Genomic DNA, 21,945 nt, shown 5'->3' with positions numbered 1-21,945 from the left:
TATTATTTGAAGGTTTTGAATTATGGTAAACAAAATTAGCAGGTAGCTAGCAAAACTACAGAGGATTAAAGGTCATAAATTTATATACCATCTAGACTCAAGTCAACAAAACATTAGAAGATAAATGCTTTCTAATAAAATGTTAAATAGTATTTTTTTTTCTTGATTTATTAAACTTAAACTTAGAGGTCTTGAAATTTATTCCTAACATATCTTATTATTAACCCAAGAAAAATATCTCAACGAGAACCTCAAATTTAATGACAAACAATAATTTGTTGAATGGATAGGGTTTTGTGCATTTCTTGTAAAATTATAAAAGTCAATCATTTTGCAAGTGCACCTATACCCACCACCAAATTTGTAACTTTATAATCCATCAAACTAAACACCTTCTCTTCATTCTTCCTTTTTCTGATTTCCCAGAATTCTCATATCTTGGTTTTTTTTACCAAGAAACAAAGTTTTCTGCAAGAAAAAAAAAGGAAGAAAACAAAACAAAAATGGAGTTTTCAACATTCCATCCTTCTTGGCATTCATTTTTCACCTCCCCTCTCCTGTTTCCATACCCTTTCATCCCTGAAAACTATGTTCATTGGACCCAAACCCCTGAATCCCACATTTACTCTGCTGATATCCCTGGTAATACATAATCAACCTTTACATTTCTTGCTTATAATATCTGTTAAATGTAAAAAAGATGACACCTTTTGTATGAACAAATATGACATCTTTGGTATGAACAAAGATGACATCTTTGGTATGAACAAAGATGAAATCTTTTGTATGAACAAAGATGACATCTTTTCTATGAACAAAGATGACATCTTTTCTATGAACAAATGTTGAACCAACTTGTTTGGTTTTTCTATATTTTTCTTGAAATTAATTCGGTTAAATGGCTCAAGGTGTCTGCTTTCTTGACCAAATTCGGCCGACCAAGCCAACGATTCATCTAGGCTAAGTTCGAGCTGACTCGAAAACGATTCAATGTAGCTCAAGCTCGGATAAAAAGCTTGACTTTTCATATTGAGATAATTTGTAATATTCGTTCCTCTTCGCATATATTAAAAGTTAATTTTAAGCTAATAATCATTTCACAATATACATAAATAAAAGTTAGGATAAAACTTGATCAACAGTCAAAATCTTGTACAAAGACCAAAGTCTAATCTTTTTAAGAATTTAACTGCAAATTCCAATTTACACAAATATTTATTTAGTCTTGAAAATACAATATTTCGAGTCGAGCTCTTGTAAGCTCCAACTCATCTCAATTAATCTGAAACTTGATAAAATCTTGACTCAATCCAGCTCTAGTTGCTTAAGTAAATATCGACCAATTTGCACTCCCCGGAACAAATCTTGAATTAATCGATTAGATTGCACACAATAATTTGTTTCCAAGACAGCCTTATTAGAACTTTTTCTTTTTGCATAATCAAGAATTATTAAGTTTTTGCTTCTTCTTTAGGTTGATTTCTTGATTTTAACTCGTTATAAACGGTTAAAGATGTCTGCTTTATAAAAGCAGATTCTTGAATCAACTGATTTGATCACACATTATGAAGTTCTGTTTTCATTTTTGCATGATCTATTGATTTTTTTACTGCAGGTGTTAGGAAGGAGGAAATATGTGTGGAAGTTCAGGACTCAAGGTACCTAATCATTCGTACCGAATCAGCTGATGATACAGTGACATCAGCAGGTGGTCGAACATTCATGAAAAAGTTCAGGTTGCCTGATACCATTGATGTAAACGGGATTTCAGCTTGTTATGAAAATGGCGTGTTGACAGTTACTGTACCCAGATCTTTCGTTGCAAGGGGTTTTTATATCGAACCAGCCGATCTGCCACATCAGACCGAAGTTCTTGCTAGGGCTGCTTGAATCCTAAAAAGTCCAATCTCCTTTAAAAGTTAAATGTCACATTTTAAGGTTATTCTAATTTTAGAACTTTTAGGGCATTGTTTGGGGATATATTGATTTTCAAGATAATATTGGCGTGTAAATATTCATTTGATGTACGGTTATAATGTTGTATTGATCGATACTGATATCGATCATCTTCTGCAATGAAGTTTTACATTAAAAAACATCACAAAGTTGATGCAATGTATTTTCACCTTCTGGGTGTTGATAAATCCACCTAACTTTTTGATACGAGAGGCGAAGGTGATATTTTCATTTCTCTTTTCTATAAATCCACTACAATTTCATGTAATGTTCCAAAAATACCCTTCTGTAAATACTAATGAGAGATTTATTCAAGGTATTATTTAACGGCAAATTAGTAAATATAAGTGTATCTATAAAAATCAAAGTTGGAAATATCATCACTTGATATATTCACCGTTTTTAGCGCCACATCTAGAGCTGTTGTTGAACCCCAACGAAAACAAATTGAACACATGAAAGAGTAAAATATGTATTTACATTTTCGAACAAATGCATAAATTAAGCTAATAAATAGAAGATGACAAGGAGGGTTGCAAAACTTGGAATTACTTGGCGGGTATTCGGTTATTGCAACTCGGGGGAGTAATCGCTCAAACATGGTCAAGCTCGGTCAAACTCAGTGAAACACAGCCAAAACTCGAGATTACTCAGAAAAGCGGTCAAAACTATACCAAAACTCAGGATTACTCGCAAAATCGGTCAAAATTGGTCAAAATCAAACTTCATCAACATCCGAGTACTCCTCGAGTTGTCAAGTACTTCCTGAAATGTTCCGACTGAGTACTACCCAAGTAGTGATTTTTGCAACCTTGATAATGGGTGGAAAATAAAGCGGTGGAACAGAATCAAAATTGAATATGAGATTTAACTTATCATTTATAGGTTTAAATTAATTATACAACTGTAGCCATCACTATAACTTCAACTACTCTACAAAACAAAATACATGTAAACAACAACAATAAACAATAAACAAATCTGCTTTAAAATAAAGGGCGATCGTGTGAAAAATCTTCAACGGATGCTCGAACATTAAGCAAACACAAAGAAAAAGGCCAACGACACTGTCAATAAAGTGAGTAACGAAAAGCTTAAACGGGAGCTCGAATTAGGGAGATACGGGTATGCATCAGGTGGCGGCATTACACAATTGTCACCATTAAAATAGATTCTACGAGGAAAAGCCCAACCCTTTTCAAAAGTGAACGTTGACTTATCTTTACGGAATAGTAACTCTGATTGAACGTTCCCCAAGGGTCCCGCTTGATTCAGAAAATCGTTGTAGAATTTAACACCCCATAGCATAGCAGTATCATCTATAAACATTTACAAAAAAAAAAAAAAAAAAAAAAAGTTAGAAACTTTCTTGTAAATGGATCAAAATTGAAAACATTTGGTATGCTGTATGCAAGTGAACGTACTTATGGAAGAATAAGGAGTCAAGGGTTTGTAGTTGAAACTGAAAATTTTAGTAAGGTTGTCGAAGTTAGGGTGTTGTACGACTAAGTTCCATTGTGAATAATTCATCCTGTAGTTGAAATTCGTAATGGTGACCTTAACACGCCAATAATCCTTGTAATTAAGCTTAACGTGCCAATGAACTCGAATAGGACACATATGTTTTGTGCATTGAACCAGTGGGGTCAAGCTGTTCTTCCCAGGACCGTTAACTACCGAAGCTAGATATGGCGATGTCGGACTGTAACAAGATTTACAAAAAAATGTCACAACAATATTGTTAAAAATAACCAAAATTAATTGGCGTTAGGCCAAATGACGCAACAAAAAAAAAAAAAAAAAAAAAAAAAAAAAAAAAAAAAAATTGCTAACGACAGCCCTTAGGGCAGTTGTTAACGTGCATAAATTTATTGTATATTTGCATAACCGCCATCAAAAAGTTAATCTCAACAGTAATGTACAATATAATTATGCACGTTAACAACAACCTTAATTAAGAGCTGTCATTAGCAAAAAAAAAAAAAAAACAAAATACTTACTTTACACAACTTCCCGGGTGAGTAGCGTTATTTTGACATCCACATGTACACGTTGGACAGGGTACAATGGTGTTATTGTAAAAAGAAGACAAAGATACACAACAAGTAGGAGTTTTTTGAGCCAAAAATTGCGAATAGGTACATGTCACATTCCACGTCACTGTCAAAATGGATTAACACGTTAGATTTTACTAAAAATGCTTATATTCATTCGATAATTATCAAGTTTGATTCAAAATGTGCTTACTCATAGCTTGAGTAACTCGTCTTCCATCAGGAGTAATAAACTTTGTTGGTTTACCAACTACAGCCGGTCCACAAGTGTAACCAGGTCCAGGTGCAAGCAGGGTGAAGTTCTTAGGTGGTTTGACCGTTTTGTTAGTGGTTCCAGCCGCACCAACACTAACTTGAAACGAACTAGCATAATTGTTGGGGTCTTGGGCCCACGAGTTGATAACACCTCCCTTACAACAATTTGCAATCTGCTGATTGTAAGGGGTTCCTGGTAACAAATCAACAACCGTAGGGGTTTTTTTGCAACAATGTGGCGGTGCACTTTTGTATCTTGAACAATCGCCTTGCTCGGTTGTTTGACTTCCCATCATACTCCATATCACCTCTTTTTTAGCCCATGTCCAACCTAACGTCCACCCGGGCGGCGAAATGTGGCGGTATTGTTGGAAATTGTACATTGTAACAACGGCCTGCAGCATTTATATGAACACGTATTAGTGAGATTAAAGATTTTAGACACACATGTATTATCAGTGAATATGAAGTTTTTTTAATACTTACGACGTAGCCATCAGGGGTCCAGCTAATGATATCCCACTTGATTGTGATGTTTCCATTCGGGTCTAGTGCGTCATAGGCTTCTGAAAATTAGCAAACATGAAAATAGGTCAAGAGTTTTAAAGGGTGTACCAATGGCAAATATAGAAGCAACACATGATCTATCTACATTAATATAATATATAATAATTAATTTAAAAAGAAGTGATAAGCCTATTCACTTAATGAAATTATGGATTTATGGTGCTTCTACCAGATTTTTACAATTCATATTTCATTCAATAAAGATCATGATTAAGAAAAAGGACAAGATCGAAAATCGTATGCCCGTACAGTTATTTACTTGCAATAAAAACAAAGAGTTATGTTATTAAGTCAACTTTTTGGTTTAACCAAAAGACATCCTTGGATAAATCTTGTTACTCATTGATTTCAACAAGATGAAATTTCCAAAATTGAAGTTAGCATAAGACTAAATTAAAATGAATTCACACAATTTACAGTACAGATCACTCAATACCTTAACAGATTGATTAAAGCAGACAATATCTAGTACCATTTTGCATTAATAAATAAAATTCCTAGCCTCCCCTGTACCACTAGACATTACAACTTGATTAATCAATAAAAAATCATAACTTTCAATTAAATTATTGAACTACAGATCTTGATCAATAAAGATCAAATCTTTTTAGCTCTGCAAAACGGAAAAGCTAATTCAATAAATTACCCATCAATTAATTTCCCCAATACATCACATTAACTGAAGCACAAATTTGATAAAGTCACACCCATTAGTCAATATAGATATACAGTACAAATCTTGACTAATAAGAACTCAAAATTACACAATACCCAGAAAGCAAATTGATTAGAAATGGGAAAAGGTGGAAACTTCAGTAACTCAAACAGATTCAAACCTGTGCAAGTGAAAGTGAATGAAGAAAACAAGATCGCAACAATAATGGTGGAAATTGAGAATCTGGTGAGAGATCTAAAGCAGTAATCCATCACTTAATTGCTTCTAAGATTTAGTGTTTTTTTAAGTATACGAGAGCGTGTGACTGTGTGAGAGAGGAGGAGATGTGGGTAGGTTCTCTCCTTTTCACAAATGTTGTAATTTCATTTTCATAGCTATTAAACCAAAAAGTCTAACGAATTACGTAAATTATTACTTTAGTGTTATTTATTATATATGATATGATATGATATATATGATTATGATTATATTATATTATATTATATATGAATATGAATATGATATATGATATGATAAAAATAAAATATATAAATATTATTACTATATATTATTATTACTATATATATATAGTCAGGATGAAAGTGGAATGGTGCAATATTGTAGTGGCCGGCCACTACAATAATGGTCGGCTACTATTCATCTTTTTTTTTATTATTATTATCATTTTAGGTGCAATCTCATTGGCCGACCACTATTCATCAATAGTGGTCGGCCACTATTCATCTTTTTTTTAAATCATTTTAATTTACTTTTTTACCCCCGAATTTCTATTGGTCGAGCACTATTCATCATTTAATTTTTTTTTCCTTTTTTGTCTTTATCATTTAGAGAAAGTTGATAGGATAGTATACACGAATACATACACTAGCTATTACACGGTTTAAAATATATAATATTTTTTAATTTTGTCTTTATCATTTGAAAAAAGTTGATAGGATAGTATACATGAATACATACACTAGCTATTACAAGGTTTAAAATATATAATATTTTTTTTTTAATTAAATCGCTAGCACTTTTCAAGCAGCAGCGCGCGAACCCATCTTTCTTGTTAACATCATATACTCTACTCCTCCGCAGTAACATTTTTAATTTTAGAAAGTAATGTAAAATAATATAATTTTATATTGTGCATCAATCATACGATGTCAGTTGGAACAAGTAAACATGATTATAAACTTTATAACAAATTGTTATTGTGTAGAAATCGAGTCGTGATGTATAAGTTTAACATCTACGGTGTTCTATTCTGGAAAAAGCTGATAATGGAAAAGACTTAAATTTTAATGTATATAATAATAATAGAATAGAATATATGACCATGAGTAAAAGGATATAAGATGGGAAAACCTTAAATTTTAATGTATATGATAGAACATACGACCATGAGTAGAAGGATATGATATTATGATTATGACATTTCAAGGTTTGGGAAAGAGAGTTATGAAAAAGGTGTTAATAATAAGCTTGTCGGATTTCAATTCGAAAAACGTAAATAATCAGAAGAAACCTAACTACATTCGGTATATATGGTATTCGTATTGCACGGTACCATACATATCTTTATCAACAAGATTGAAATTGTCCAGGGCTTATAACCGGAGAACGATATACATTAGAAGTTTTTAGACTGCAAGCAAAGTATAAGACCTTCATATCGTCGTATCGTGATAACACGTAAGCTCTACACATGACAGTGTAGACAACTACACACGTTATAGATGTGTCACGTAAATTTCACATGTCAGCCTTAAAAGACATAGGTCCAACTCCCAATGATGGTCAGCCTATTTATTATATTGTGACACGTCAATACAAACCCTAGTACTTGCTTATAAATAGACATGCATCATTCATTTCTTACATACACCGACATTCATTGATTTAGACTAGCTCTAGCTTCCAAATCGTAAAATTAGTTCAAGCTCCAAGTTCTAATTTCAACTCACAACTCCAGCTAGTTCGACCAAACACACCCTTAAACTTTCATAAGATTCTTGAAGTTTGTGTGCCAAACACACACTAAGTTATGTCTAACAAATAAATTGAATTTCGTCAAGTTATTTATGAATTGGATCAAACGAGTTTGAGTGGATAAATTTGTACATTGTTATCTTTTCTCGATATTTTTTCATTCTTCTTTATATAATACTGACATTTATATCATATAGTAATTTATTTATCGGAAATTGATAAACCTAACTTTAAGAGTTACATTTAAGTATATCATATATTATTTTATTCCATATTTATAAGTTAAACGTGCCATATAACATTAATATTATAATTATATAAGAGAAGTCAATTTTAAACTTAAATATGAAGTGTTTAAACGTAGCATTCTCATAATTTATATTAATTTATATTGTGGTCACCCCTATTAATATCAAATCAATATTAATCAAGTTTTGTGACTATGAGTTAATAAATTTAAAAGAGATTATTTTTATTTGTGTCTAAGAGCACAAGTTAAATATTTTAGAAGTTGCACTTTCAAATATAATATAATATAATATAATTTAATAAGTATGCATTATTAAAACTAACTTTGTTTAATCCTTTTATGATCATGAAGGTTCACTTGCGATGATTTTGAGCTGCCCATACAACAGGTAATTGATCTGGAATTTTTCAGTTCGCAAAGCAAGTCGGAAACTTAGGTATAACGAACGAAAAGTAACTTTGTTTAGTTAATATTTTTTTGTGATATAATTGGAAGGTTCCGATGCAGTTCTAAAAATAAAATTAGTCGGTATTAGACTATGACCTCTTATAAATCATTTTTATTTAATACTTCTGAATCTTATATAATTCGTTCACATCTTGTGCGACTCATACAAATCACAAAAACAAACAGACTTAAACTTTTAATTGGTTTAATCGCTTAGTGTCGGTGGTATTATTGAAAGATAAGCAGACAAAACATATCCAGGTCATCGATTGAGCAAGTGGAGTTTTTGTCCAATTTCTACACAACATCAAGCTATACGACTAATAAGTCTCAACACAAGGGGCAAATTTCCAATATTTTTTTAACTAGAAATAAAGTAACGATTGACAAACATCTGAGTGCACTTTCCTTCTCGAATTATGGAAATTGTGACGAAGTAGCAAAACGAACAAAGATCTCTAATGTATTATGTTGGTGATTTTAGCATGATCCAACATTCATTTTAGGGATTGGATTACTATGTTGAAAGTGTTTTTCGAACCATTGATACGTTACACGAATTCGGAGAGTGTGGAGTACACATTAGTAAAACGTGAGGTGGTTTGAGGTTTCTTTGGACTTGGAAATAACATTTGGAACTTAAGGAATGTGAAACGAGACTTGAAAAGGCCATACGCGCGAAAAACCTTGAGATCGAAAATTGAGTTGCTGGACAGGCTTAGCCCGCGGCGCGGCACTCCAGCCCGCGGCGCGGCTTAAAGCATAGTTTTCAGGTCGAGGCTTTTTGTGAAATTTCAAATGTTGTGCTTTGTTAACCCGCGGCGCGGCTCTTGGGCCCGTGGCGCGGCTTAACACTGGGCTCGCTGAAAAAAGTGCATTTTCAACCCAAAACGCACATTCGAACCCCAAACATTTTGGGGTTGTTTCAGGGCATTTAAACTGTGGTTTTTTCATGTTTTTAGACCATTTTAAGTCTAAATACATGAATGTAAACTTCGAAGTCACTAATAGGTATTAATCAAAGGTTGTGACTTTTTAAGAAACCTTTTGACCCATTATAAATATACTCTTTGTGTATTTGAAAAAGTTTCCAGAATTTTAACCTTTTACACCCACTTTCAACTTGAACAATTAGAAGATAAATCTCTGCAATTGTTTTGATTGTTTTCTTTTAGCCAAGACAACAATCTAGTCTTTGTCTTATCCCAATCGAAACTTCGTGTAACCCGTGGCTAATTGGGTTGAAATATTCGATTAGGAAAGTGTTCACACGATTAAAAGATCAATCCGGAGTCGGTTCCGTTTCAGGCATGAAGATTACTTACAATCCAAGTTTATAACATTCTAATTGAATATTTGATCACCATGTCCGGTGAAACGGTGAAAGAAATGACTTCAAAAGTTTGCAAAATTGGAGAAATTTGAAGGGGCAGATATTAGGAGATGGCAAAAGAAGATGCAATTTCCTTTGACCACATTGAAATTGGTTTATGTGTTGTCAACTCCAAGGCCTGCTGAATTGGATGACGAGACAATGGAACAAGTCTGATTAAGGAGCAAATGGGACAACGATGACTTGATGTGTCGTGGCCACATTCTAAATGGTATGTCCGATGTTTTATTTGATGTTTACAATTCAGTTGAATCGGCAAAGGAACTTTGGGATAAATTGGAGGCCAAGTATATGGACGAGGATGCGTCTAGCAAGAAATTTCTTGTTAGCAATTTCAACAATTACAAGATTGTTGATACTAGGCCCATTATGGAACAATTCCATGAGATCCTTAGGATCTTGGGGCAATTTACCCAACATAACATAAGTATGGATTAAACTTTCTCGGTTTCATCCATCATTGATAAATTGCCATCCTCATGGCAAGATTTCAACACACACTCAAACACAAAAAGGAAGATATGAATTTGAATGAGTTGGGTAGTCACTTGAGAATTGAAGAATCAATTCGGGCACAAGATAGTGGCAAGGGAAAGGGTAAAGAAGTGGGATCTTCTTCAATTAACATGATTGAAGATAAATCCCAATGGGAATAAATACAACAAGAAATCAAACAACAAGAAACGAAAGTTTGATGGCAACAAGAATGCATCCAATAAGAAGGACAAGAAGTCTTGTTGGAGATGTGGCAAACCCGGTCACTATAAGCGGGATTGCAAAGTCAAGTTGGTAGAAGGAGTAAGCACATCGGGTGCGGGCCAAGGATCAAAGGATCCTACTCCTAATCAAGGTCAATTTTCTGACTTTGTGACCATTCCAATTAAGAACTATGTTTCACATATTTCTGATGCATTCTATGTACAGGATGATACAATTGGATGGTGGGTAGATTCGGGTGCAACTTGCCATGCTTGCAAGGACCGTGAATGGTTCAAGACTTTTGTACCGGAAAAGGATGTTTTGCACATGGGCAACAAATCTATTGCTAGTGTTGTTAGATATGGAAATGTTGTATTGGAGTTTAGCTCCGGAAAAACTATTACTCTTTATCATGTATTGTATGTACCTAACTTGCGTAAGAATCTTATATCTAGTCCCATGTTGAATAAATGCGGGTATAAACAAGTGTTTGAAAGTGACAAATATATTTTGTCTAAGTGTGGTGTGTTTGTTGGTTTTGGGTATTATGTAACATCCCGTTTTTCCCGCACATATTGAAAGGTACATACTTAATCATTTGTACGTTTGTAACTCGCTAGATTATGCGTAATTGTATAGATATATGTGTAGATATATATATATATATACTTGATAATGTGTGCGCATACAAGTTTATACATGGGCTTTGATAGCGTTAAGTCTTATGAGACTATTGTTGAAGGTTAGGCGAATGTAGGAAGCGGGATTTAAGTGTACGAATTAAATAAAATCAAAATTTGTTTAAGGTTGTCGAGGTGTCCAGGTGGCGGCTAATGCCGCGTCGCGATAAAATGGGTCGCGCCGCGACACATAAAGCAATTCCAGATCAGAAGTCAGGTTAACAGGGGTCGTTTTTCCTTCGATACGTCGCGCCACGACAAATGGGCCGCGCCGCGGCATCTCTGCAGTTCTGAATCCGATTTTTACTCTATTTAAAAGTGTTTTAGGGGTAATTTGGTCTTTTTGAGTGTAGATCAGATTGGGGCATTAAATCACAACCACTTATTCATTTAATTCATTTCCTTTTTCTATTTTCTTTCATTTTCTCTCCCAAAACTTGAAACCCATTTGAATTAAAAGTGAGATTTGAGTAACATCACCATCAGCCCGTAGTATGATATTGTCCGCTTTGGACACAAGCCGATCACCGACGGGCTACCCGCGCACGAGTACAACCCCGGATCGCACTTCTACCTCACGGATTTGCTTCTCGGGTAAACACCCTCAAAACGCGTCATACCAGAAGAGGTATCCACACCCTTATAAGGAGTGCTTTGTTTTCCTCTCCCACCGATGTGGGACGAGTCTGTTACAACTCTCCCCCCCTTCGGGACACTGCGTCCCCGCAGTGCACATCGATGCGGGCCCCAGCTCTGATACCATAAGTAACATCACCATCAGCCCGTAGTATGATATTGTCCGCTTTGGACACAAGCCGATCACCGACGGGCTACCCGCGCACGAGTACAACCCCGGATCGCACTTCTACCTCACGGATTTGCTTCTCGGGTAAACACCCTCAAAACGCGTCATACCAGAAGAGGTATCCACACCCTTATAAGGAGTGCTTTGTTTTCCTCTCCCACCGATGTGGGACGAGTCTGTTACAATTTGAGAGTGAAGGATTGAGGATTGATCTTTGGAGCAAGAATTAAAGTTGTTCCTTGTATCTCTAGCTACGAGTTGGTAGTCTCAGTAAGTTCTAACCTTATGATTTAAGTTTTAATTGGTTAATGGCTAGGGTTTTGGTTACTAGAGATTTGTATGACCCATTTGAGGGTAAAATGGGTGAGTTTGGGTTATGTTGTTGTAATGAAACCCTAATAGCCACAATCTAGGGTTTTGGCCTTGTGATTTGAGGTTGTAAGTGTCAATTGGTGTTGTTAGTCACTAATGCACTTTAAGATTTATGAAAGAAGTGTTAATGGGTAAGTTTGACTTGATTGTGAGTCTAGGTAATATAAAATGGGCCAAAATGTACTAGTTGACCTAATTAGATGAAATGGGTATGGATTACCCTAAGTTTTATGTTAATTGAAGTTAATAGACTTTAATTCACTAGTCTTAGTGATTAAAGTCGAGTCTTGGCCATTTATGGGTGGTTGTGAGTAGTTGAGTCATTTAATGCAAATTGGTTCATTAAATGCTCAAGTGGGAGTATTGTGGTTAATCCCACTAGTTGTGAAATTGAATGTGCACTTAATGATTTAGGTACATTGCGTTGAAGCTCGGAAGTGCTAAATCATCATCCTTGTGACGAGGTGAGTGGAGTAATTATACGTATGTGTATATAGCGTATTTATTTGTGAATGTTATGGTATGAACCACCGAGCCGGTAGTGCCATAACATGTGTGGAATAGGATGTGAACCATGAGCCGGTAGCATCGAGTGTGAACCACGAGCCAGTAGCACTATAAACTAAGATGTGAACCACGAGCCGGTAGCGTCGAGTGTGAACCACGAGCCGGTAGCACTATAAACGAGTATGACTCAAAAGCGTATGGTGTGAACCACGAGCCGGTAGCACCATAGCGTTATTGGTTAACCATATTGAGATTGTTGTTTTGTTTAGCATATAATATATATTGAGTTGAGTATATGCTAATAAAGTGGTGTGTTAATGTACGACTTGTTAGTGTTATGGGTATGTTGACATGCTATTTGAGTTACAAGTTCGTATGAGGTATTTGGTATTGTGATTGCAAATGGATAGGTTATATATATGTATGTATAATTGTTGCACTCACTAAGCATTGCTTACCCTCTCGTTGTTTATCATTTTATAGGTTCCGGCTTGGACAAGTGTAAGGGCATACGGTTGGATTAGTTGTCTCCCGTTTATGTTGACAGGGGGTGCTTTTGGTGTTAGATTTTTGAAGTTGGCCTAACGTTTTGGGTAGTTTAGCCCCAAACCGTGCTCGAGTGTCGTTTGGATTATAAACTATCATTGTAGTGGGTCAACTTGTATTAAACTTAATTAATGGCCTTCGTGCCTTTTGTAAACATTTAAATTGATGTACGTTTAAATGGAACTTGTGGAATGGTTTACATATTTAATTGGCGCGTGAAATGTCCCGTTCTTATTGATTAAAAACGTTCCATATTAATTGATTTCGTTGCGAGGTTTTGACCTCTATATGTGACGTTTTTCAAAGACTGCATTCATTTTTAAAACAAACCATAACCTTTATTTCATAAATAAAGGTTTAAAAAGCTTTAAGTAGATTATCAAATAATGATAATCTAAAATATCCTGTTTACACACGACCATTACATAATAGTTTACAATACAAATATGTTACATCGAAATCAGTTTCTTGAATGCAGTTTTTACACAATATCATACAAACATGGACTCCAAATCTTGTCCTTATTTTAGTATGCAACAGCGGAAGCTCTTAGTATTCACCTGAGAATAAACATGCTTTAAACGTCAACAAAAATGTTGGTGAGTTATAGGTTTAACCTATATATATCAAATCGTAACAATAGACCACAAGATTTCATATTTCAATACACATCCCATACATAGAGATAAAAATCATTCATATGGTGAACACCTGGTAACCGGCATTAACAAGATGCATATATAAGAATATCCCAAATATTCCGGGACACCCTTCGGATATGATATAAATTTCGAAGTACTAAAGCATCCGGTACTTTGGATGGGGTTTGTTAGGCCCAATAGATCTATCTTTAGGATTCGCGTCAATTAGGGTGTCTGTTCCCTAATTCTTATATTACCAGACTTAATAAAAAGGGGCATATTCGATTTCAATAATTCAACCATAGAATGTAGTTTCACGTACTTGTGTCTATTTTGTAAATCATTTATAAAACCTGCATGTATTCTCATCCCAAAAATATTAGATTTTTAAAAGTGGGACTATAACTCACTTTCACAGATTTTTACTTCGTCGGGAAGTAAGACTTGGCCACTGGCTGATTCACGAACCTATAACAATATATACATATATATCAAAGTATGTTCAAAATATATTTACAACACTTTTAATATATTTTGATGTTTTAAGTTTATTAAGTCAGCTGTCCTCGTTAGTAACCTACAACTAGTTGTCCACAGTTAGATGTACAGAAATAAATCGATAAATATTATCTTGAATCAATCCACGACCCAGTGTATACGTATCTCAGTATTGATCACAACTCAAACTATATATATTTTGAAATCAACCTCAACCCTGTATAGCTAACTCCAACATTCACATATAAAGTGTCTATGGTTGTTCCGAAATATATATAGATGTGTCGACATGATAGGTCGAAACATTGTATACGTGTCTATGGTATCTCAAGATTACATAATATACAATACAAGTTGATTAAGTTATGGTTGGAATAGATTTGTTACCAATTTTCACGTAGCTAAAATGAGAAAAATTATCCAATCTTGTTTTACCCATAACTTCTTCATTTTAAATTCGTTTTGAGTGAATCAAATTGCTATGGTTTCATATTGAACTCTATTTTATGAATCTAAACAGAAAAAGTATAGGTTTATAGTCAGAAAAATAAGTTACAAGTCATTTTTGTAAAGGTAGTCATTTCAGTCGAAAGAACGACGTCTAGATGACCATTTTAGAAAACATACTTCCACTTTGAGTTTAACCATAATTTTTGGATATAGTTTCATGTTCATAATAAAAATAATTTTCCCAGAGTAACAACTTTTAAATCAAAGTTTATCATAGTTTTTAATTAACTAACCCAAAACAGCCCGCGGTGTTACTACGACGGCGTAAATCCAGTTTTACGTTGTTTTTCGTGTTTCCAGGTTTTAAATCATTAAGTTAGTATATCATATAGATATAGAACATGTGTTTAGTTGATTTTAAAAGTCAAGTTAGAAGGATTAACTTTTATTTGCGAACAAGTTTAGAATTAACTAAACTATGTTCTAGTGATTACAAGTTTAAACCTTCGAATAAGATAGCTTTATATGTATGAATCGAATGATGTTATGAATATCATTACTACCTCAAGTTCCTTGGATAAACCTACTGGAAATGAGAAAAATAGATCTAGCTTCAAAGGATCCTTGGATGGCTTGAAAGTTCTTGAAGCAGAATCATGACACGAAAACAATTTCAAGTAAGATTTCCACTCGAAATAAGATTGTTATAGTTATAGAAATTGAATTAAAGTTTGAATATGATTATTACCTTGTATTAGAAAGATAACCTACTGTAAGTAACAAAGGTTTCTTGATCTTGGATGATTACTTGGAATGGATTTAGAAAACTTGGAAGTAAACTTGCAATCTTGGAAGTATTCTTGATTTTATGAAACTAGAACTTTTGGAATTTATGAAGAACACTTAGAACTTGAAGATAGAACTTGAGAGAGATCAATTAGATGAAGAAAATTGAAGAATTAAAGTGTTTGTAGGTGTTTTTGGTCGTTGGTGTATGGATTAGATATAAAGGATATGTAATTTTGTTTTCATGTAAATAAGTCAAGAATGATTACTCATAATTTTTGTAATTTTATGAGATATTTCATGCTAGTTGCCAAATGATGGTTCCCACATGTGTTATGTGACTCACATGGGCTGCTAAGAGCTGATCATTGGAGTGTATATACCAATAGTACATACATCTAAAAGCTGTGTATTGTACGAGTACGAATACGGGTGCATACGAGTAGAATTGTTGATGAAACTGAACGAGGATGTATTTGTAAGCATTTTTGTTAAGTAGAATTATTTTGATAAGTGTCTTGAAGTCTTTCAAAAGTGTATGAATACATATTAAAATACTACATGTATATACATTTTAACTGAGTCGTTAAGTCATCGTTAGTCGTTACATGTAAGTGTTGTTTTGGAACCTTTAGGTTAACGATCTTGTTAAATGTTGTTAACCCAATGTTTATAATATCAAATGAGATTTTAAATTATTATATTATCATGATAATATGATGTATGAATATCTCTTAATATGATATATATACATTAAATGTCGTTACAACGATAATAGTTACATATATGTCTCGTTTCAAAATCATTAAGTTAGTAGTCTTGCTTTTACATATATAGTTCATTGTTAATATACTTAATGATATGTTTACTTATCATAATATCATGTTAACTATATATATATCCATATATATATCATCATATAGTTTTTACAAGTTTTAACGTTCGTGAATCACCGGTCAACTTGGGTGGTCAATTGTCTATATGAAACCTATTTCAATTAATCAAGTCTTAACAAGTTTGATTGCTTAACATGTTAGAAACACTTAATCATGTAAATAACAATTTCATTTAATATATATAAACATGGAAAAGTTCAGGTCACTACAGTACCTACCCGTTAAATAAATTTCGTCTCGAAATTTTAAGCAGTTGGAGGTGTTGACGTATCTTCTAGAAATAAGTGCGAGTATTTCTTCTTCATCTGATCTTCTCATTCCCAGGTGAACTCGGGTCCTCTACGAGCATTCCATCGAACCTTAACAATTGGTATCTTGTTTTGTTTAAGTCTTTTAACCTCATGATTCATTATTTCGACGGGTTCTTCGATGAATTGAAGTTTTTCATTGATTTGGATTTCGTCCAACGAAATAGTGAGATCTTCTTTAGCAAAACATTTCTTCAAATTTGAGACGTGGAAAGTGTTATGTACAGCCGCGAGTTGTTGAGGTAGCTCCAGTTGGTAAGCTACTGGTCCGATACGATCTATAATCTTGAATGGTCCAATGTACCTTGGATTTAGTTTCCCCCGTTTACCAAATCGAACAACGCCTTTCCAAGGTGAAACCTTAAGCATGACCATTTCTCCAATTTCAAACTCTATATCTTTTTCTTTTACTGTCCGCGTAGCTCTTTTGTCGACTCTGGGCGGTTTTCAATCTTTGTTGAATTTGGATGATTTTCTCGGTAGTTTCTTGTATTATCTCCGGACCCGTAATCTGTCTATCCCCCACTTCACTCCAACAAATCGGAGACCTGCACTTTCTACCATAAAGTGCTTTAAATGGCGCCATCTCAATGCTTGAATGGTAGCTGTTGTTGTAGGAAAATTCTGCTAACGGTAGATGTCGGTCCCAACTGTTTCCGAAATCAATAACACAAGCTCGTAGCATGTCTTCAAGCGTTTGTATCGTCCTTTCGCTCTGCCCATCAGTTTGTGGATGATAGGCAGTACTCATGTCTAGACGAGTTCCCAATGCTTGCTGTAATGTCTGCCAGAATCTTGAAATAAATCTGCCATCCCTATCAGAGATAATTGAGATTGGTATTCCATGTCTGGAGACGACTTCCTTCAAATACAGTCGTGCTAACTTCTCCATCTTGTCATCTTCTCTTATTGGCAGGAAGTGTGCTGACTTGGTGAGACGATCAACTATTACCCAAATAGTATCATAACCACTTGCAGTCCTTGGCAATTTAGTAATGAAATCCATGGTAATGTTTTCCCATTTCCATTCCGGGATTTCAGGTTGTTGTAGTAGACCTGATGGTTTCTGATGTTCAGCTTTGACCTTAGAACACGTCAAACATTCTCCTACATATTTAGCAATATCGGCTTTCATACCTGGCCACCAAAAATGTTTCTTAAGATCCTTGTACATCTTCCCCGTTCTAGGATGTATTGAGTATCTTGTTTTATGAGCTTCTCTAAGTACCATTTCTCTCATATCTCTAAATTTTGGTACCTAAATTCTTTCAGCCCTATACCGGGTTCCGTCTTCCCGAATATTAATATGCTTCTCCGATCCTTTGGGTATTTCATCCTTTAAATTTCCCTCTTTTAAAACTCCTTGTTGCGCCTCCTTTATTTGAGTAGTAAGGTTAGTGTGAATCATTATATTCATATATTTTACTCGAATGGGTTCTCTGTCCTTTCTGCTCAAGGCGTCGGCTACCAAATTTGCCTTCCCCGGGTGGTAACGAATCTCAAAGTCGTAATCATTCAACAATTCAATCCACCTACGCTGCCTCATATTCAGTTGTTTCTGATTAAATATGTGTTGAAGACTTTTGTGGTCGGTATATATAATACTTTTGACCCCATATAAGTAGTGCCTCCAAGTCTTTAATGCAAAAACAACCGCGCCTAATTCCAAATCATGCGTCGTATAATTTTGCTCGTGAATCTTCAATTGTCTAGACGCATAAGCAATCACCTTCGTCCGTTGCATTAATACACAACCGAGACCTTGCTTTGATGCGTCACAATAAATCACAAAATCATCATTCCCTTCAGGCAATGACAATATAGGTGCCGTAGTTAGCTTTTTATTCAATAATTGAAACGCCTTCTCTTGTTCATCCTTCCATTCAAATTTCGTCCCTTTATGCGTTAATGCAGTCAAGGGTTTTTCTATTTTGGAGAAATCTTGGATGAATCTTCTGTAGTAACCAGCTAATCCTAAAAATTGACGTATATGCTTCGGAGTTTTTGGGGTTTTCCACTTTTCAACGGTTTCGATCTTTGCTGGGTCCACCTGGATACCTTCTTTGTTCACTATGTGACCGAGGAATTGAACTTCTTCCAACCAAAATGCACACTTTGAAAACTTAGCGTACAGTTTTTCTTTCCTCAATACTTCTAGCACTTTTCTCAAATGTTCTTCGTGCTCTTGATCATTCTTTGAGTAAATAAGTATGTCATCGATGAAAACAATGACAAACTTGTCAAGATATGGCCCACACACTCGGTTTATAAGGTCCATGAACACAGCTGGTGCGTTAGTCAATCCAAACGGCATAACCATAAACTCGTAATGACCATAACGCGTCCTAAAAGCAGTTTTTGGAATATCATCCTCCTTTACTCGCATTTGATGATATCCAGAACGTAAATCGATCTTCGAATAAACCGACGAGCCTTGTAGTTGATCAAATAAGTCGTCAATTCTCGGCAGTGGATAACGGTTTTTGATGGTAAGTTTGTTCAACTCTCTGTAGTCAATACACAACCTAAATGTACCATCCTTCTTCTTGACAAACAAAACAGGAGCTCCCCATGGTGATGTGCTTGGTTGAATGAAACCACGTTCTAATAGTTCTTGCAGTTGGCTTTGCAGTTCTTTCATCTCGCTGGGTGCGAGTCTATAAGGAGCACGAGCTATTGGTGCAGCTCCTGGTACAAGATCTATTTTAAATTCAACAGATCGATGTGGAGGTAGTCCCGGTAATTCTTTCGGAAATACATCGGGAAATTCTTTTGCGACGGGAACATCATTGATGCTCTTTTCTTCAGTTTGTACTTTCTCGACGTGTGCTAGAACAGCATAGCAACCTTTTCTTATTAGTTTTTGTGCCTTCAAATTACTAATAAGATGTAGCTTCATGTTGCCCTTTTCTCCGTACACCATTAAGGGTTCTCCTTCTTCTCGTACAATGCGAATTGCATTTTTATAACATACGATCTCTGCTTTCACCTTCTTCAGCCAGTCCATGCCAACTATTACATCAAAACTCCCTAACTCTATTGGTATCAAATCAATCTTAAATATTTCGCTACCCAGTTTAATTTCTCGATTCCGGCATATATTATCTGCTGAAATTAATTTACCGTTTGCTAATTCGAGTAAAAATTTACTATCCAACGGCGTCAATGGACAACTTAATTTAGCACAAAAATCTCTACTCATATAGCTTCTATCCGCACCCGAATCAAATAAAACGTAAGCAGATTTATTGTCAATAAGAAACGTACCCGTAACAAGCTCCGGGTCTTCCTGTGCCTCTGCCGCATTAATATTGAAAACTCTTCTGCGGCCTTGTCCATTCGTGTTCTCCTGATTCAGGTAATTTCTAATAATGTGGCCCGGTTTTCCACATTTATAACAAACTACATTGGCATAACTTGCTCCGACACTACTTGCTCCGCCATTACTCGTTCCGACACCATTTGTTCCTTTCGTTCTGTTAACCCCTGGTCCGTAGACCTCACACTTCGCCGTGCTATGACCATTTCTTTTACACTTGTTGCAAAATTTGGTGCAGAACCCCGAGTGATACTTTTCACACCTTTGGCATAGCTGCTTCTGATTGTTGTTGTTGTTGCGGTTGTTATTGTTGTTGGGATGATTGTTGTAGTTGTTGTTGTTGTTGTTGTTGTTGTTGTTGTTGTTGTTGTTGGGCCATTTGTTGTAGTTGCGATTGATGTTGCGATTGTTGGGATAATTGTTGCGATTATTATTGTAATTGCTATTGTTGTTGTATTGGTGATTCTTATCACCGTTTTCCTCCCACTTTCTTTTGACTTGCTTCACATTGGCCTCTTCAGCCGTCTGTTCTTTAATTCTTTCCTCAATCTGGTTCACTAGTTTGTGAGCCATTCTACATGCCTGTTGTATGGAGGCGGGCTCGTGTGAACTTATATCTTCTTGTATTCTTTCCGGTAATCCTTTCACAAACGCGTCGATCTTCTCTTCCTCATCTTCGAACGCTCCCGGACACAATAGGCACAATTCTGTGAATCGTCTTTCGTACGTGGTAATATCAAATCCTTGGGTTCCTAACCCTCTAAGTTCTGTCTTGAGCTTATTGACCTCGGTTCTAGGACGGTACTTCTCGTTCATCAAGTGCTTGAATGCTGACCACGGTAGTGCGTACGCATCATCTTGTCCCACTTGCTCTAGATAGGTATTCCACCATGTTAACGCAGAACCTATGAAGGTATGAGTAGCGTACTTCACTTTGTCCTCTTCAGTACACTTACTTATGGCAAACACCAATTCGACCTTCTCGGTCCACCGTTTCAATCCGATCGGTCCTTCGGTTCCATCAAATTCCAAAGGTTTGCAGGCAGTGAATTCTTTGTAGGTGCATCCTACACGATTTCCTGTACTGCTAGATCCAAGGTTATTGTTGGTATGTAGCGCAGCCTGTACTGCGGCTATGTTTGAAGCTAGAAAAGTACGAAAATCCTCTTCATTCATATTCACGGTGTGTCGAGTAGTCGGTGCCATTTCCTTCAAAATAGTCAAATGGAACAAGTTAATCATACAGAATGTTAAGAGTAGTTAATAGTATTTCGTAGCATAATATGAACTCATTTATAAAATCTTTTTCTTCATATTAGCGTTTTATAAGTTTAAATTCGGGTAGTACCTACCCGTTAAGTTCATACTTAGTAGCTAATATACAATTCAACTACTACAATTCTATATGAAAAACTGATTATAATAATATTTCGCGTTCAAACTTTTATACAATATTTTACAAACTTACAATACCGCTTATTTTACATAAAGCATGAAATATAGCACACAATAACTTTGATACAAGATAGTTGTGAAGATAATTCTAGCTAGTACACAAGTCGTTCAGCAAAGGCAATAAAGACACGTAATTCATACGTCCAGAAACAAGTCATGCATTCTGGTTTTACTAGGACTACTTCCCATCCTTGGTCTTGTGGAACATAACCGTTATGGCCGTTGATAAGACAGTGTGTTGTAACGTCGTCAAAGGTACGAGGGTTACGTAATGACCAACAGTCTCGTAATAACCTAAAAACCTCATTTCTTACCCCAATTACCGACTCCGTCACTTGTGGGAACGTTTTGTTTAAAAGTTGTAGCCCGATGTTCTTTTTCTCACTTTGGTGAGAAGCGAACATTACTAAC

The 21,945-nt window shown here is 35.3% G+C and overlaps 2 protein-coding genes across 2 annotated transcripts; one reads left to right on the top strand and one right to left on the bottom strand.

Annotated features, from left to right (window-relative positions):
- Nucleotides 1–352: 352 nt before the first annotated feature.
- On the top strand, nt 353–2,102 carry LOC139896372 (15.4 kDa class V heat shock protein-like). The gene is made up of 2 exons (XM_071879006.1): nt 353–642; nt 1,616–2,102. The coding sequence occupies exons 1-2, from the start codon at nt 504–506 to the stop codon at nt 1,888–1,890; spliced, it is 414 nt and encodes a 137-aa protein (XP_071735107.1). The 5' UTR covers nt 353–503; the 3' UTR covers nt 1,891–2,102.
- An 889-nt stretch (nt 2,103–2,991) lies between these two features.
- Nucleotides 2,992–5,843, bottom strand: LOC139896371 (protein COBRA-like). The gene is made up of 6 exons (XM_071879004.1): nt 5,669–5,843; nt 4,752–4,831; nt 4,204–4,660; nt 3,957–4,116; nt 3,381–3,658; nt 2,992–3,275 (listed from the first exon to the last, which is right to left on the bottom strand). Exons 1-6 carry the CDS (start codon nt 5,757–5,759, stop codon nt 2,992–2,994), a joined length of 1,350 nt encoding a protein of 449 aa, XP_071735105.1. The 5' UTR covers nt 5,760–5,843.
- Between the last annotated feature and the right edge of the window lie 16,102 nt (nt 5,844–21,945).

The sequence above is a fragment of the Rutidosis leptorrhynchoides genome, chromosome 3 (assembly GCF_046630445.1).
Source record: "Rutidosis leptorrhynchoides isolate AG116_Rl617_1_P2 chromosome 3, CSIRO_AGI_Rlap_v1, whole genome shotgun sequence".
Classification (NCBI taxonomy): Eukaryota; Viridiplantae; Streptophyta; class Magnoliopsida; order Asterales; family Asteraceae; genus Rutidosis; species Rutidosis leptorrhynchoides.
Note: the sequence above shows the minus strand (reverse complement) of the source record. Positions and strands in the feature narration are given on the sequence as shown.